This window comes from Miscanthus floridulus, chromosome 1 (assembly GCF_019320115.1).
Source record: "Miscanthus floridulus cultivar M001 chromosome 1, ASM1932011v1, whole genome shotgun sequence".
NCBI lineage: Eukaryota > Viridiplantae > Streptophyta > Magnoliopsida > Poales > Poaceae > Miscanthus > Miscanthus floridulus.
In genome coordinates this window covers 53,070,235-53,086,094 of record NC_089580.1, presented here as the reverse complement: position 1 = coordinate 53,086,094, position 15,860 = coordinate 53,070,235, and the positions used below count along the sequence as shown (strand labels likewise).

At 42.1% G+C, this 15,860-nt stretch overlaps 3 protein-coding genes and 2 long non-coding RNA genes across 5 annotated transcripts; 3 read left to right on the top strand and 2 right to left on the bottom strand.

Annotated features, from left to right (window-relative positions):
• Positions 1–1,501: 1,501 nt before the first annotated feature.
• On the bottom strand, positions 1,502–4,762 carry LOC136483878 (uncharacterized). The gene is made up of 4 exons (XM_066481029.1): positions 4,605–4,762; positions 4,240–4,310; positions 2,771–2,857; positions 1,502–1,724 (listed from the first exon to the last, which is right to left on the bottom strand). The coding sequence occupies exons 1-4, from the start codon at positions 4,699–4,701 to the stop codon at positions 1,704–1,706; spliced, it is 276 nt and encodes a 91-aa protein (XP_066337126.1). The 5' UTR covers positions 4,702–4,762; the 3' UTR covers positions 1,502–1,703.
• LOC136456840 (transcription factor RF2b-like) lies at positions 4,700–10,733 on the top strand. Its single transcript, XM_066456834.1, has 3 exons — positions 4,700–4,709; positions 4,933–5,434; positions 10,619–10,733. The coding sequence occupies exons 1-3, from the start codon at positions 4,700–4,702 to the stop codon at positions 10,632–10,634; spliced, it is 528 nt and encodes a 175-aa protein (XP_066312931.1). The 3' UTR covers positions 10,635–10,733.
• On the bottom strand, positions 5,974–6,572 carry LOC136483873 (uncharacterized). The gene is made up of 3 exons (XR_010765682.1): positions 6,494–6,572; positions 6,109–6,195; positions 5,974–6,030 (listed from the first exon to the last, which is right to left on the bottom strand). It is a non-coding gene; the product is annotated as an uncharacterized lncRNA (long non-coding RNA).
• Positions 7,808–10,545, top strand: LOC136510323 (zinc finger BED domain-containing protein RICESLEEPER 2-like). Its single transcript, XM_066504816.1, has 2 exons — positions 7,808–8,411; positions 8,684–10,545. Exons 1-2 carry the CDS (start codon positions 7,808–7,810, stop codon positions 10,543–10,545), a joined length of 2,466 nt encoding a protein of 821 aa, XP_066360913.1.
• Positions 10,734–11,680: 947 nt separating the features above from the next.
• Positions 11,681–12,311, top strand: LOC136483866 (uncharacterized). The gene is made up of 3 exons (XR_010765681.1): positions 11,681–11,845; positions 11,954–12,055; positions 12,134–12,311. It is a non-coding gene; the product is annotated as an uncharacterized lncRNA (long non-coding RNA).
• Positions 12,312–15,860: the final 3,549 nt, after the last annotated feature.

Here is a 15,860-nt window from a genome sequence, read left to right as displayed (position 1 = left end):
ACTCCAACGTATTCTTAGGGTTTATCACAGCTCGATCTCCGCAATCGCACAGAGAAGGTTTCTCAAGTCGTGTAACTGCGGCTAGGTGCTTCTCCTTAGCCGCCATTGCCGGAGGGTTAGGGGGGTGGAACCCACCGCTTGAAGTGCTTACGTGGATGTCTCCCTCTAAACCAATCGTCGAAAAAGAGGTACCTAGAATCAAACTTGTCTGCACCATCGATCCACTGAAAGAAAAAGCACCTCTCATGGTCCTACATAATAAAATATTAGTACCATACTTAAACAAATAAAGAAAAAGGATAGTGCAAACAATTTCTTACATTAAACCGACTAATGTGTAGAAGCAACGCGCGGCTGTATCCGGATGTTTCGATTGAAAAACATGGGTCGAAAAACCACAGTCACAGTTAGGGACAGGAAGGTCAGGAGGAACGGGGGCATCTTTGCTAGACGCGTCGGGGTATAATTCTCGAGGACGACCCCGTTTTCGTCAAAACTCCTCCCGAAACATTTCTTGCATATAACAAAACAGATGTAATTTAACAAACATAAATCAAAACATCACAAATAAATATCAATGAGAACCATAACTACAATACAACCAATTTCGTTCTAAGAACCGAAACTAGTTAACATTATACCCTAAACCTAGGGTTTCTCATTTAATCCACAACAATGAACCCATAACATAACTACATGCGCCTAGGTTTGCTAGTTTTTTCCACGCATTGGAATCAACCTACGGTTGTATAATACATATATTGAGGGATACAATGAAACCTTAAGTGATGACGATTCTTAGATTCAAAAATCCAACTAATATATACCGAATCGATGCGAAAAAAACAAGGAGGTAAGCGAGGATACCTTGCTCTCGAAGATCTACGAATCAAATCAAGGTTTTCAAGGTCCAATAAGGTTTTCAAGGTCCAATATGTCGATTCATGAGGTAGGGTGAAGTGGGGAGAGAAAAACCCAAGAGAGGAGAAATAACACTCGGGCAAGAAGGTTGGGCTAGCATTAAATGCAGGGACCTCGGCGCCACTCACTACGGCACCGAGCTCGACACCACTCACTACGGCACCACGGCGCCGAGCCCCCTTGCAAGGCACCGACCGTGCCCAAGAGCTCGGCCCCAGCATAAATGGCGCCGAGCTAAGGGTCCATTTCCTAAATTCTTTCCGCCAGGGGTCTATTTGTGAAAAACTTTTTTTTAAAAAGAGTCAAATTGTAAAAAATTCGGTCACTTCCACACTGTGGAAGGGCTTATGGTATGGAGGCGCACGTAAATACCTCAAAAAAAAACTTTGCAACAACCCATATTCCAATTTACAAACTAAGCAGTACAAATAAATGGATCAATCAAACTTCTGTTAAATTCATCAGCAACAGCACAATAGAAAGGAAGGGCGGTGCTTGAATCAATTTGGAAGTACAGTGTTGAAGTGTTGATGGCAACAGAAGTAAAAAATCTCACATGAAAGAAGTACAATATTTGCAGTGTTCGCCAACATGAAGTTCCACTGAAACCATATTATTCATGGTGGATGAGTAAGTGTACCTTCTCAAAATCTTGCCTGCATAAATCAAAATATCTGATTGCCACAATTTATCAACTTTAAAGCACAACATAGAACTTTCTTTTTATTTAACATAACATTGTTGCCTGGCCGCAGAAATAGGTAGAACTCCACCTCAAGCAACTATGCCTTTGCTGGTGCCGCCTGTAGCAGAGGATCAGGTTTTTGTGACACTGTTAGATTTCATAAATCATTCTCACTGTAAAGTGTAAAAAAAAAGCAAGCGTTGGGATTGTGTATTAGCAATAGTTAACCTAGCATGATACATTGGTTGTGGGATCACCCACAATAAACTAAGCTGCAGTTGCTGCTGACAGCACAGTGATACAAGGCTGGGCAAAAATACGGATTTTTCAGTGGTTGGTGTTCGGTGTGGTTGGAGAAGCTCGGTCTGTTCGGTAAGAAGTGCGGTGTGATTCATGAGCGTCAGAAAGCAAATCACTGAGATCACCAAACAAACAGAGCATGCAGCGTGCTGGCCATTGGCCCAATTCACACACCATGTGGCCCAGCCCAATTGCCAAGACCACATTGCTCCTGACCTCACACGTCATCCACGTTGCTATCCAGTTATCCATCTTCCCCAATCTAACCCAGGCAGTGGCAGTGAGGCAAGGGGTAAGCCGGTGGCCATGACGAGCACGCAACAGCTCGAACTTCCGTTGATGCACAGGCGGCCTAGTCAAGTGCGCAAGTAGACAGTCGCCACTGGCACGCTAGCCTCCGCAGGTCCAGTGGCAGGCATAGGACCATGGCCACCATGCCCAGCTCACACGCAAGGAGCCAAAGGCATGCGTCCAGGCTTTCACGTGAGCTTGTTCGGTTGTGTATATCAATATCTCCTGAGATCTGACCTGGGCCTCATTTCCCAATTGTTTTCCCTGATTTTCTTAACATTTGCTGCCACGTCATTATTTTTTCAGAAAACACCAGACTCCACTGAATAACCGAAAACCGAAGTGTGCAGTGCTTTGGTTTGTGGTGAGTGGTGACAAAATTTTTTGCTCAAATAAACCAACCAAAGAAACAATAAACCTAATGCCCAGGCCTAAGCACAGATGCAACCTTTTTGCTTTGACAAATTATTTCTCAGTTGCACATTCTAGTTATCAAAGTGTCAGGAACTAATCAACTACTATAGACAACATTGTACAAGTGTCAGCATAACTGGTTAAATTTTAAAGAATTACCTCAGTCTTGTCTTCATTCTTTCCACCAAAAAGCTTGAAACCACCATAAATAAGAGCACCCCACATAGAAAGGCTTGCTAGAACAAACTGCATGAGGGAAACATAGTTATAAAAAAAATTATCCATGGTCTAATTAATTACAAAAGAAACTCATGTTCATTTGGAACATGCTATATAAACAGATCAAAGCACAATAACTACAATTATGATTAATAGAAAACACATGAAAAGCAGATGCCGTAAACAAAAAGATAAAATATAACATAGAAAATCAAATGACCTGTGGTAGCTTTCACAACTGGGTGCAAATAAAATCAAATACATATCTCATATATAAAAAACACAACAGTGTAGACACTGCATAAAGAATTCTTAACTACAAGATCTGATGAAGGTCCTCAGAATGTACACCAAAGAATTTATTTATTTATATCTATTGAAAAAGTGCATCAAAGGTCCAGTTTTCATATTAGAAATTTAGAATATATTCAAGATAACAAGATACACCGATATGAGTCAGCTATTGTTTCCATGTGTTATAATCTGTATTGAAGTGTAATTCAAGAATTATTAGGTACTATTGTACTAACCTCGCTAGCCTAGAAGGGGAGGAAAGAAAAGGGTGTGTGTTGTGTGTGTTTGTGTGTGTGTGTGTGTGTGTGTGTGTGTGGGGGGGGGGGGGGGGGGGGGGGGGGGGGGGGGGGGGTGGGGGGGGGGGGGGGGTGGGGGTTGGATGTGGGAAAGATCCGTCAACATCAGGATGGTGTGAGGAGGAATGGTTAGTGGCAAACCAACAAGATTCAGTGGCTGCTGAGACTGACATGACCTCAACCATTAGCCACCTAGCCTCATTGACCAGGCCCTAATTGTAGCCAGGCCACCTTGACTGGTTTTTGAAACACTTCCTGCCAACATATTTTGGCTAGAGGCATTCATGTTGGGTAATTGCAGCCAGTAAAAGGTACTTAGATGAAGTACTTCACATGAAGCAAAGTATTTTCAAAGAAGGATTAATGTCTTCCAGGAAGAAATTCGATGATACGATTCAAATGAGAACAAGCCATAGGGTCCAACAGCTATAGTTTTGCAAATGAAGTATTATTATAGATAACAAGCATGTATCCAGTGCCAGTCAATTTTTCAAGAACTTGGCTAAAACTTGCATATGGGAAGGTTAAAAAAAGTATTGATTCAACTGATGACAGAGGCAACCTAAAGATGTAAGTAAACCTGTAATCTGACTACCTGACCAAAAAGATTTGCACTAGTTACAAACTTGTGTAGTTTCCACGCAGAAGACATTCTACAGTTTCACTTAGACACCCAAATGAATTCAAGAGCTCAGTGACCAAGATTCATAAAGAAAAATCAATATACTCAAGTCGTACGCCTAATCCTAGCATGATGATCAAGACCTCAATGCCGTTAGCTTCAATGACTTAAAACAAGAGATTCGAGGGTAAACTCACGTGCTCTTCCTTCCACTTGCTCGGGCTCAACGGATCTTTCCACAAGGGTACCTTCGCAGGTCCATGGCCGTCTGGCAAGCACACAAAACGAATCCATCAGCATTCAGCAAGGTAAGCTATCAATCACAACGATATGACGCCACAGAAACAACAAATATTCTGATGTGCGTCGTGCGACCCCCCCAATCCGACCGCATCGGACCTAGGCTACGTATATCCATCACGAACACACCGAATCCAGAACTAAATCGCAGCCAAGAATCTGGCGAGACAGATCCAGGAATGGTTGCAATCAACGATCGGATCCGAACGACCTGCGCCCGCAATCCCTAGATCTGGAGAAAGGGTAGGGAAGGTGCACGTACCTGCGGCACCGGCAAGGCCGCGGCGAGAGATTAGTCGGGCGAGGGGGGACGCGGAGGTGGAGGAGGAGGCCGCCGCCGCAGCGAGACGAGACGCCATGGCGATGGGTTGTCTCTCGCTTTGGTTCCTCGGCTATGGTCGGAGACGCGGCTGCAAGTTTCTAGGGTCTCGGAATTTATATGGGCTGGGCTGGGCCGTGTCGAAACTCGAAACGAGTCCAATATCTGATTCATCTCAAGTTGCAGGCGGGGCGGGTTGTTAACGTAACCCGCCCGCCCGTCCCGCAAAACTGACCTTCGTGGCTGCTGTGGACCAGCTGCAATTTTTTAGTGGGCCGAAGACTTCCAGACCTCCGAGCCCGTTGGGCGAGCGAGAAGGCTCGCAGCAACCCGCGAGACCCGCGACGCCCTCTTCTGCTCTCACTTCCATCGCCGGGCCACCGCCACCGCCGGGCCAGATCTGAGGGTGCCTTCCGCCTCCCGGACGACCTGGGCCTCGGCGGCAGCGGCGGCGGCCCCGACGGCGACGCCTTCGACGAGATCGGCTCCGAGGACGACCTCTTCTCCACCTTCATGGACATCGAGAAGATCTCGTCCTCCGGGCCCTCCAACCGCGACCGCGACGGCGCCGCCGAGACCTCGTCTCCGCAGCGCCCCAAGCACCGCCACAGCAGCTCCGTCGACGGCTCGGGCCTCTTCTTCTCGCCCGGCATCGGCGGCGGCGCGGGGAAGGATGCCGCGGCGTCGCTGGCCGAGGTCATGGAGGCCAAGAAGGCCATGACTCCCGAGCAGCTGGCCGAGCTCGCGGCCATCGATCCCAAGCGCGCCAAGAGGTACTGCATCCTCGATCGCGGCAATCCATCCATTTCTTTAGTCACCATTACCATGCGGCAATAAGTCTAGTCTATAAGGTTTCTGTGAATGCTACAAATCCATCCTGATTTTCTCCAAACAGATCCACACATGGGTAATGGAAAAATAATTACATAGAGTTGTGTGGAACTTCAATTGTTATTACCTTTCTTCTTAGAGAAGAATCTGGTGACACGAGTTCCTGAGCTCGCTGTTCTCTGGCCTTATTCCTCTTTCTAATGTTATTGTTGGTCTTGCGTAGCAGAAACCATCTAAATAAAGGTATTGCAAAAAAGGAGCCAGCGTATATCTAGAAATGATCACATTGTATCAGTACATATCATTAATTTATAGGTAATTCAATAATCATCAATTTTGCAACATTCACAACATTTGGAAACTCCCTTAAAAAGAGAAGGGCTAGTGATTTCTGTCAGACCAAATATGCATAAATGGAGTGACTAAGTAATGACCACGATATGTACTAAACCGGCATATCAAGCCCAGCCATACCTAAAGCAAAGGATATAACTGTGCCGCAAATGAGATTAGTCCACTAGGTGTCACTGTCATTTGCCTTCATGATAAATTTTAATACATATTGTTAGCATTACATATCAATGATATGTGGGGCCAGAATTATTATAATTCTTACTTCAACAAGTTTCCAAGAATGATGACACCAAAGAGATTGAGTCCTCCCAAACCAGCAACCATTGCCTTCTCTGATGCATTCGCTTTACTGCAAAATCAACAGGTAGGTGTATGGAAGGGCATAGAATAGATTAAAATAGCAAATTTAGAGCGGTTGAAAAAATACCACTTAATGAATCAACCTATATAACAACGCCTAATCTCTAGATCCTCATGCATTACGCTCCTGATGTAACGTATTTATAATATAATATTTAAAATCCACATACACTAATTGTATTACAAATCTAAAAAAATTATCATGGGAGTTTCACACTTCTTTATTTGGTAAAATTGCAGCCTGGGTTAGTTCAACTTCACTAAGGATGACAATGATATATACTGACCTGAATTTCCACGGTTTCTCCTCTAAGTACTTTTCAATTCCACTGAACATTGCTGACCATTTGGTACCCACATATTCCCTACTCCTACCACTTTTTGATGAAGCAGTACGTTGCAGCGATGGGAATCGATACAGGATATTGCCCTATAAGAAAAACAAAACCATTAAGTTACTCAGAAAAATGCCATCTTTAGTATGTAGCTGGCACAGGCAGAGCTATCTGTCAGCTAAGGTGGGCAACATTTAACTCGCTGTGTACTACTGATGTGTGATGGTTGCACCCCATATGCTTGTATTCCCCTTCTTCCTCAACCTCAAATGAAGGAACTAGTGCATGTAATGTAAGGGTGTTTTTGCTTTGGCTGATGCCTCCATGGCATCTGAAACCACCACTGCACCCTTCATCATTCAGGACATGGCATTTCCCAGAACCTTTTTTCTTACATCTACTCACACATTGCATGTTCCTTTATCATTTTTCTTCGTTGGAAACTTGCAATAAATCTCAAGGATTAGATACTTAGGCATGCAAGTCAATTGAGATCTTCTAGTATTTTATAGTAGAGAACCTGACATGATTGGGGTTGTTTGTTTATTCCAATTTTTTGATGCTACCTAATAGAGAAAAAAAAACAGTAATACCCCCCCCCCTCACCCCCCCTGGCCCTTGGCCAGCGTTAGCTGGGTGGGTTGAAAGTGTAGGCCATATTTGACAATCGTCCTGCAGTTCAAGAAATGATATGAAAATATGAATACGATAAGCCTCCCCTCAGTTTATTATTCAAAGGAAGAGTAAATTGCTTTCCCAGGTGCAGGGAGTAGAGAACTTAATCTCTTAACAAAACAAGCAATACTTAGGGAAAGAGTTCCCATGCCTTGGACTCTTCTGATGGAGGTGGCACATCAAGAAACGGTGCCAGTTCTTCAGCTGTAACAACTCCACCATTTGATGAAATGTACTGCCCAATCTGTGAATTCAAATAGGAATTAGAAATCTGTAATAGCAAAAATGAATATATAATAATGTGGGATCATCACTTTGAAAGCTATTTTCTAATTTTACATGTGTTAAGTGTTAGTAAGATAATGTGATCAAAGACTTTTTATTGATTTGTGCGGTGGTTGTCAGGATCAGATTTTTCTTGCATGCAAAGTACAAATGGCACCTTGCAAACATTTGTTAGTCTTTTGCTGATCAAAACTGCTACATGAAATTTGATTGATCAGTCCTCTACAGTTCTCTCTTGATCAGTCCATTTGGTTGTCCTCTAGCTTATCATGTTATTGTATTCTATCTAGATGTGCTGGTGTGGACATGGCAACCCTGCCATCTGAGCTTGCGATAGAAGAATTTAGTGGTCAAGAAGCAGATCAACAAAGCAGTAAGCATACAACTTCAAGGAGTGTGAACGTGAAGAAGTCATTGCTAGTGAAACGGATGTCATCTGCTGTTAATGCTCCAAAGCCTCCAACAGAGAAGCGGAGGAAGTCATCTGCTTCGAACGTGCAATTTGTGAGGTCCCCGCTACTGAATAGGATCGTAGCATCGCCAAGGATGCGCCACTCCAGAGCCAAACACCAGAGGTCACCATGTGCAGGATTGTCATCTTCAACCTTACCTGATGATACAAGAACGACTGCTTCTCCTAATCTTGGCAAAGATGCAGCATCAAGGAGCGTGGATAGGATCAAGTCCTTGCTGTCGAAACGGAAGTCATCTGTTGTTAATGCTTCAAATCATTCAGAAGGAATGCAGAGGAAGTCATCTGCTTCACGTGTGCATTATGTGAGATCTCCGGTACTTAATAGAATGCTACAGTCACCAAGGATGGGCCAGTCTCCAGTACTATCTGCAAGATCATCATCTTCGTCTTCATCTGATGATACAAGAATGGTTATTTCTCCTGATCTTGGCCCAGGTTAGATTTAACTTCCTGCATATTGAAGCAACTAGTTTATGTCTCAAAATTTTCATTAGCATCTTTAATTTCCATTGTTGCTGCATCTATGAATCGTTTGAGTTGGGGGCAAACTGATTCATTGGTACGATAATTCATTATTACTTGGTCCTGTTTCTACTGTCCTGGTCCTTTAGATGAATTTTCTTGCTGCATGAGATGCCTTTAGTTACTGACTATGTATACTTTAGTAAATGCTTGTACTAATCAATACTTACATACTTATTGTATAGATGCATCAAGACCAATTAAGAGACGTAAACTTAGATCTGATGTGTGGAAAGAATTTGAGCCTATTTATGAGGGGAATCTAGTAGTACAAGCTAAATGTATTCATTGTTTGGAGCTCTTGTCTGCTACTCGAGATAATGGTAGAAGTGCTTGTCGTAGGCATTTGAAAGTGTGCAAAGAAAGGACTAGAATGAACCAGTTGGTTGAAAGCATGAACACAGGACTATCCCCTGATTCACTAGCTCTGAAGAATTGGAAGTTTGACCAAGAGGTCTCACGTAAAGCCATGGTCAACTTTATCGTATTGCAGGAGCTGCCCTTTAGTTTAGTTGACCATGCACCGTTTCATAAATTTATTGCTACCTTAAATCCTTGGTTTACCATAGTGTCTAGAACTACAGTTGCTGAGGATATTATGAGCTCATATGAGGATCGAAGGTTAGCCCTTCGGGAAACTATCAAAAATTCAAATTCAAGGGTCTGTCTAACTGCTGATATGTGGACTTCAAATCAGAACCTAGGTTACTTGTGCATTACTTGCCACTTCATTGATAATGACTGGATGTTGCAGAAGAGAATAATAGGTTTTGGTCTTGTAGCTTCGCCCCATGATGGTTTTACTTTGTTTAATGCATTGTTGAAGTGTTTGCAAGAATGGAAGTTAGAGCACAAGGTATTTAGCATCACATTAGATAATGCAAAGAACAACAACAACATGGTTGGTTCCTTAAGGAAAAATCTTTCAGAAAGACACCTTATGCTTGGAAATGGTGATCTGCTACATATGCGTTGTGTAGCGCATGTGTTGAACCTTATTGTCAAGGAGGGATTTAAGGTGATAGATGGTGCTACTGACCGCATTCGAGATAGTGTCAAGTACATTAGAAGCTCACAAGCCCGTAAACAGCGTTTCGAGGAAATCATTGTACAATTAGGTATATCCTATGAGAAGAGACCGTCTCTTGATGTTCCAACTCGGTGGAACTCAACTTATTTAATGCTGAAGTCTGCAATAGAGTATAGGGCAGTCTTTGATGTTATGGAGTCACAAGATCCTAATTACATGGACAAGCCTTCTAATACAGATTGGAACATGGCAGACCTACTTTGCAATGTGTTCAAACCCTTCTATGATGCTACAAATGTAGTTTCTGGTACATTATACCCAACAGCAAACCACTGTTTCCATGTCCTATGGGAAGTCAAAGGAAAAATAGAAACTTTGGAATCAAATACAGATATTTCCATTGCAGTTATGGCGAGCAAAATGAATCTGAAGTTTCAGAAATACTGGGACATATGTTTGTTGCAGATATGTGTTCCAGTAGTTCTAGATCCTAGGTTTAAGCTCAGTTTTATATCATTTCGTTTGGACGCTGGTTTTGGTGATAAAGGTCCAGCATACACTGAAATGGTAAAGGCCACATTGCAAAATCTGTTTTCTGCATATTCATCAATGGCACCTGATTTAAACTACTCACAACCAGAGCCCAATGATGGAAGTATTGATGAAGATGACTGCTGGGCAGACTTTGAACAACATCTTGCAGCACAAAAAAGGAAGAGAGTGAAAAGTGAGCTTGACACATATCTGCAAGATGATCTTTTCCCTCGACAAAAGAAATTTGATATTCTGCAGTGGTGGATGATGCATTCTACAAAGTATCCTGTGGTTTCTCGTATGGCAAGGGATGTGTTTGCAGCACCCGCATCGACTGTAGCTTCTGAATCTACATTTTCCACTAGTGGAAGAATTGTTAGTGACTACAGAAGCCGACTAACAAGCAAGAAAGTTCAAGCCTTAGTATGCCTGCAGGATTGGTTGAGAGCAGAAGGTACATTTTCTTTGAATTGTACAAAGTAGCATATTGTTAGTTTGAGTATTGTTGTTTGAGCAATAACGACACCTTATAACTCATTACTCGCTCTTGTTTTAGGTTTATCAGATGTTAAATTATCAGAAGATGATATTGGCGATGGTGACGATATTTGAGGAAAGGAGGTGTCAGGTTGAGCAAAGAAGGGTGGCAAAGAAGGGGTGCAAGACACGGAGAACTAGAGAAGAAAATGACATTTTTTTGTCTTTGTAGATATAGAACTCCTTTCAGTTTAGCATTTCAACTTTATTTATGTTACTGTCTTTTGGAATTCTTAAATATTTGGTCCTGGATTATTGCAGTTGGGGCATGGCTCCTTTTCCAGATCTCGTTATTCCTTTCTCAGGCTATCTATCATATTTTCTGTGCCATTGCTTATTTCCTGGACTTATATTATGTAGTTGTTGATGGAAAGTTATCTCAAACATGCTGCTTGATGGCTCTAGATTCATGTTATAGACAGTTTTGTACCAAGTAAGCTTGCTGCGATTACTATTGTATTGGTCTTGAGTAACATCCTATTCATGCATGGTGAGTGACATTAGGTATGAAAAGCTAGTCGGAGAACAGTTCTCAATATCTGATGCAGATTACTGCGTGTTCCATTCTCCATATAATGCAGGTGGTTATCATCCAATGCGCATGAACTCCGGAAATGAGTAAGTATTATCATCTCTGTTTTTGTTTCCTAAATTCTGAACTTTTCATTATAAGTCATTATATTATGTAGTTGTTAACTTGATATGATAGTACTGCACAATCAGCTTGCTACAATTAGGACCAGATGGCTCATCAAGAGACTCTATTAGATCCTTAGGGCAGCTCTGGAATTTCAGCCTCTCCCCATTTACCTCGTGGTAAGCTTCAGCTTGACTTGCCAGTGATGATGGATGTAAAGTTATGCATTTGTGATCTGCTTTCAGATATGTGGTATATTCATATTTAAATTATTTGCAGGCAAAGCGTATATTGTCACTGGACGTTGGTCTACTTATTGCTGGTGCAAAGGAGAGGGGTGAACTGGAGTCTAGGGTTACTAATATAATCCGTGAAGTCCAGGAAGCAGGTCAGTCAGTAGTGCATTCTGAAATGTTACCGGATACGGAGCTTCTGCACGTGGTCATGAATGAATATTAAAAATCATAAGAACTTTATGCAGGCGATGTTATTCTTTTTATCGATGAGGTTCACAATCTTATTGGATCTGGAACTGTTGGAAAGGGTAAGGGTTCTGGTCTTGACATTGGCAACTTACTGAAGCCCGCACTTGCTAGAGGTGAACTGCAGGTATTAGATTCATCTGATTTCTTGCTTAGTGCACTCGTTCTGTGTATATAGAAAATCATACCTTATCATATTTCCTATCTTATGGACAATATTTGTTTGCATTTTTAGTGCATTGCAGCTACAACTCTAGATGAACACCGGATGCATTTTGAGAAGGATAAGGCTTTGGCCCGCCGCTTCCAGCCAGTATTAGTAGATGAGCCTAGTCAGGTACTGTGGTTGTCTTATGAAAGTGAGGTAGTTTAACATGTAAATTTCTCTCTCAGCTATTTTTGAAACTAACTGCAGGAAGATGCTGTGAAGATATTACTGGGTCTTCGTGAGAAATATGAAACTTACCATAAATGCAAATTCACATTGGAAGCCATCAATGCAGCAGTTTATTTGTCAGCAAGATACATTCCTGACAGACAACTTCCTGATAAGGCTATTGATCTGATTGACGAGGCTGGAAGTAGAGCTCGGATGGAATCGTTTAATAGGAAGAAGGAAGGGCAGTCTTCAATTCTCTTGAAGTCACCAGATGAGAATTCTAATATTATTGTCCTTGATTACTCAGGTGTTATCTAACAAGGCAAAATATTCTCCAAATGAGAATGCTCAAGAAAGTGGTAGTGCTAACGTTGAAGCACCAAGTCGAGACAATATTGAGTCAACATCTGCTTCATCACTCTCAGCTGATGAGTAAGTTTTATCAGTCAACATGTCATACAAGATAATCTCATGCCCTACATATCTTCAGATTCGGACATTTTGCTTGATTCCCTAGACCAAGATGATATAGGTAACTGTGATTCTCATCCGATGTATGTATATCATTCGACCCTAAGTGCAGCAATCCTGCTGAATCATTGGTGTGCCTGTCAATTCTTTTTTGCAGTTGAATATTTTGCTGACGCCATCAACGGGTCTCAGTCATACGAAGAGAAATCATAGTGAAGCTATAGTTTCGTAGACGTCCCCCATGCATTCAGCCATTCAGGTTCAGGCAGGGCTGTCATCTCATCTCATGTAGTGTAAGCTTGCTGCTTCTCTCATGTAGTGTAAGCCTGCTGCGACGCCTCGGCAAATCTAACTGTGTAAACCACAGGAACTGTTTTTGTATTTCTTGCGGGTACATATCTGGAGCCTATGCGGGTCTTGCGGGTTTTGCGCAGGCAAGCCAATCGCGTTCGATATGTACAATATTCTCGTTCGATATGTACTGTTTTTGTATTTCGGCAAATCTAACTGTTTTTGTACACCATACATAGATACTGTCTTGCGGGTCTTGCGGGTTTTGCATACAAGTTTGTTGTATCCGCGGAACACTTGTCCGCAAGATCCGCATCTTTGTGGTAAGCCGCAAGCCCGCTAATAAACTTTGCGGCAAGCGAGGCGGGTTAGCGGCCGGCCGCGAACAAGCCCGTCTGCAAGTTGAGATTCATCATTCGTGATGTTGGGTTTCTTCTTCAAAATGGCCCTATGTCTCAATTCTCATCTCATCATCATTTATATTTAGACGATGTTTGGACTACTCCGCTCCCGTTTTTACTGCTCCTCTCCAATTCTACGGCCCTGTTCGGCTTATTGAATCTGGGCTGAAATTGACTGAAAATATTGTTGTGGTTGAAATGTTGTGAGAGAAAAACACTGTTTCGGCTAAAAAAAGAAGCTGAACAAACCGGATATAGGATAAGCCGAACGGGGCCTACATTGTCAAACACCTTCAGCTTTAAGAACTCCGCTCCATAAAAAAGATAAAAAAGGTAAAGCTAGAGGTCAACTTCTTATTTTTTCTGGAGCACCTCAAGAGGGTACTCTAATTTTTAGAGTTTCTTACTTCCTCGTGGAGTTAGAAAAAAATTATCTACACTTGCCACTCATGAATGAAAAGACTGATTCGCTTTCTCCCATAGGCGTCCACTCAGTCCTGCCTCCGGTGCGCACGCCCGCTGGAACAAGCCGCCCATGCCCCTTCATCGAGCTGGTGTGGATCCGGTGGTAAGCACCTCCCGCAGCCATGCGAGCTCGATGCAGACTAGTGATCCTCGCTGGTGTTCGTCGTTTTTAGGCAACATGTTCGACGAAATCCCCATGTAGCTAGAGCACGTGGATATATTTTTTTGCACAATATGGCAAATATTTATACTATTTTGTGGAGTCAAGTTAGATTTTCTTTTCGATCGTTTGTCCCAAGACATCAAAACATACAACAAATTTCAGGGACACAATAGACCATATGTATGGAAATAACCCATTCGTAGAGCTGGAGTTAGACTGTGTGCCAAACAGTACCACCTGCTCCACAAACTCCATAGTGGAGCTGCTCCATGGTGGAGTTGGTGGAACGGAGCTGCAAAAACAGGAGCGGAGCAGTCTCAAACACCCTCTTATTTAGAGCATTTCCCAGAGACTCTCCATATCCTTTCTAAATGATAGGAATAGAAATTTTGGTGAAAAACTGCCGTCCAACAACTCTTCTAAATGGTTATCGAAATATAGCCATATTTTGTTCCGGATTTTTCGCTAGCCAAAAATAGAAGACGAAAATAACTCTCTAGAGTGGAAGAACCGGTGGGAATGAAAAGATATAGAAAATGATTTTTATGCAAATAACTTTTTAAATGATGATTTAGAGAGTAAGATTTAGGAAGGCTTTTGGAGATGCTCTTATATGATTTTTAGAAGAAGAAAAAACGATAATTTCATATGTAATATGATCGATTTGAGTAACTTAATATTAAATATTGTATAAGAACAACAGCAGAACTTATTGAAGAACAATATTCTCTACCAGATACTCACTAATGTAAAGTTCTTATCAGAGTATAAGGACAAGCTAGGTGTCTATCGGTTAGTTGATCGGCATTCCACACAGTTTTGAACGACGGCCAAATTGAATTAAAGTGAAGAACTTGCACTTTAGAGGTGCCCGAGCCTTCCAGATCAAATTCTTAGAAACAGTAGCCAAGAAATTGTGTACAGTCGAGAATGGCGCAAATAAATAAGGGGGTGTTTGGATGGATTAAACTAAATGTTGGTCCATATTTTGAATGCCAAATAGAAAGGTCTAAACATGAACTAATCATTTTTTTTTACAATAACAGGAGGGGTTACCCCTACCGGTGGCATATATTAGAAAAAAAAACTATTGTCAAGTACAAATTCAGGATACAAAAAACGTAAGGAAAAATATCATGGCAATTACATAAGGGAGACTAGCCATTCATCTGTTGCCGGATGAAAATTAGAACACGCCCTTAGCACAACTAAGGCGAACTCCGTCTTGAACTTATTCATACAACGTGCCAGGGAAGGTTGCACCCCATTGAAGATGAAGTCGTTTCTTGAGCACCAAATTGACCAGCACATAATAGTGATGATTTCCATGAAGAAAGGAACAGCCAACTGAGTTTTGAAGTGGGAGGAGAACTTCTGATGGCGCCAAATGAAGAGGAACCTGTACCCCTATTGCGTCCCAGCAGGATATTGAAAACTGACAATAGAGGAAAGGTGAAGAACTGTCTCTTCCACAACATTTGGGCAAAGGACACAATCATAATTGGGAAGAACCATATTTTTTCGGTGTAGGAGCTCTCTTGTGTTCAGCCAAATAAATACCTTATGTTTGCTCTGACAACATGATTTCCAATTCCACTTAAAAGCTGGCAAGATTTCATAGTGCCCCATGAGTTGTTTATATGATTTCATAGGACTGAAAGTTGATCCCCAAATAGGACTGCAAGATTTCATAGTACTGCGCATCTAAACAGTAAACTAGGGAGAGGAGCTAGTCATAAGCGATAGCAGAGAGAGGCAAATGGAAGAGGTCTGTCAAGGGTACTGTGTTCTTGGCTTGTTGAACAGTGAGCGATTTGGGCTTTGCAAAGGAAAAGAGTTATGGGAAAACATGTTGGCAAATTTGTCCATTGATAAGATCATACCAAAGGAGCGCAGTGGATCCCAAGTGAATTAACGGTGAAGAAATACCTTTGTAGGAGTCCAAAAGAGACAAAATGTCGCGCCACCAGAA

Bases quoted from the DNA above. Each gene is read 5' to 3' on its own strand.
- LOC136483878 (XM_066481029.1), bottom strand. From the start codon at position 4,701: ATGGCGTCTCGTCTCGCTGCGGCGGCGGCCTCCTCCTCCACCTCCGCG. The intron at 4,311-4,604 runs GTACGTGCACCT...TGTGCTTGCCAG, and splicing joins CGGCCTTGCCGGTGCCGCAG to ACGGCCATGGACCTGCGAAG. The intron at 1,725-2,770 runs GTAATTCTTTAA...CCTCTGCTACAG, and splicing joins AGAATGAAGACAAGACTGAG to GCGGCACCAGCAAAGGCATA.
- LOC136510323 (XM_066504816.1), top strand. From the start codon at position 7,808: ATGGCAACCCTGCCATCTGAGCTTGCGATAGAAGAATTTAGTGGTCAA. The intron at 8,412-8,683 runs GTTAGATTTAAC...CTTATTGTATAG, and splicing joins TTCTCCTGATCTTGGCCCAG to ATGCATCAAGACCAATTAAG.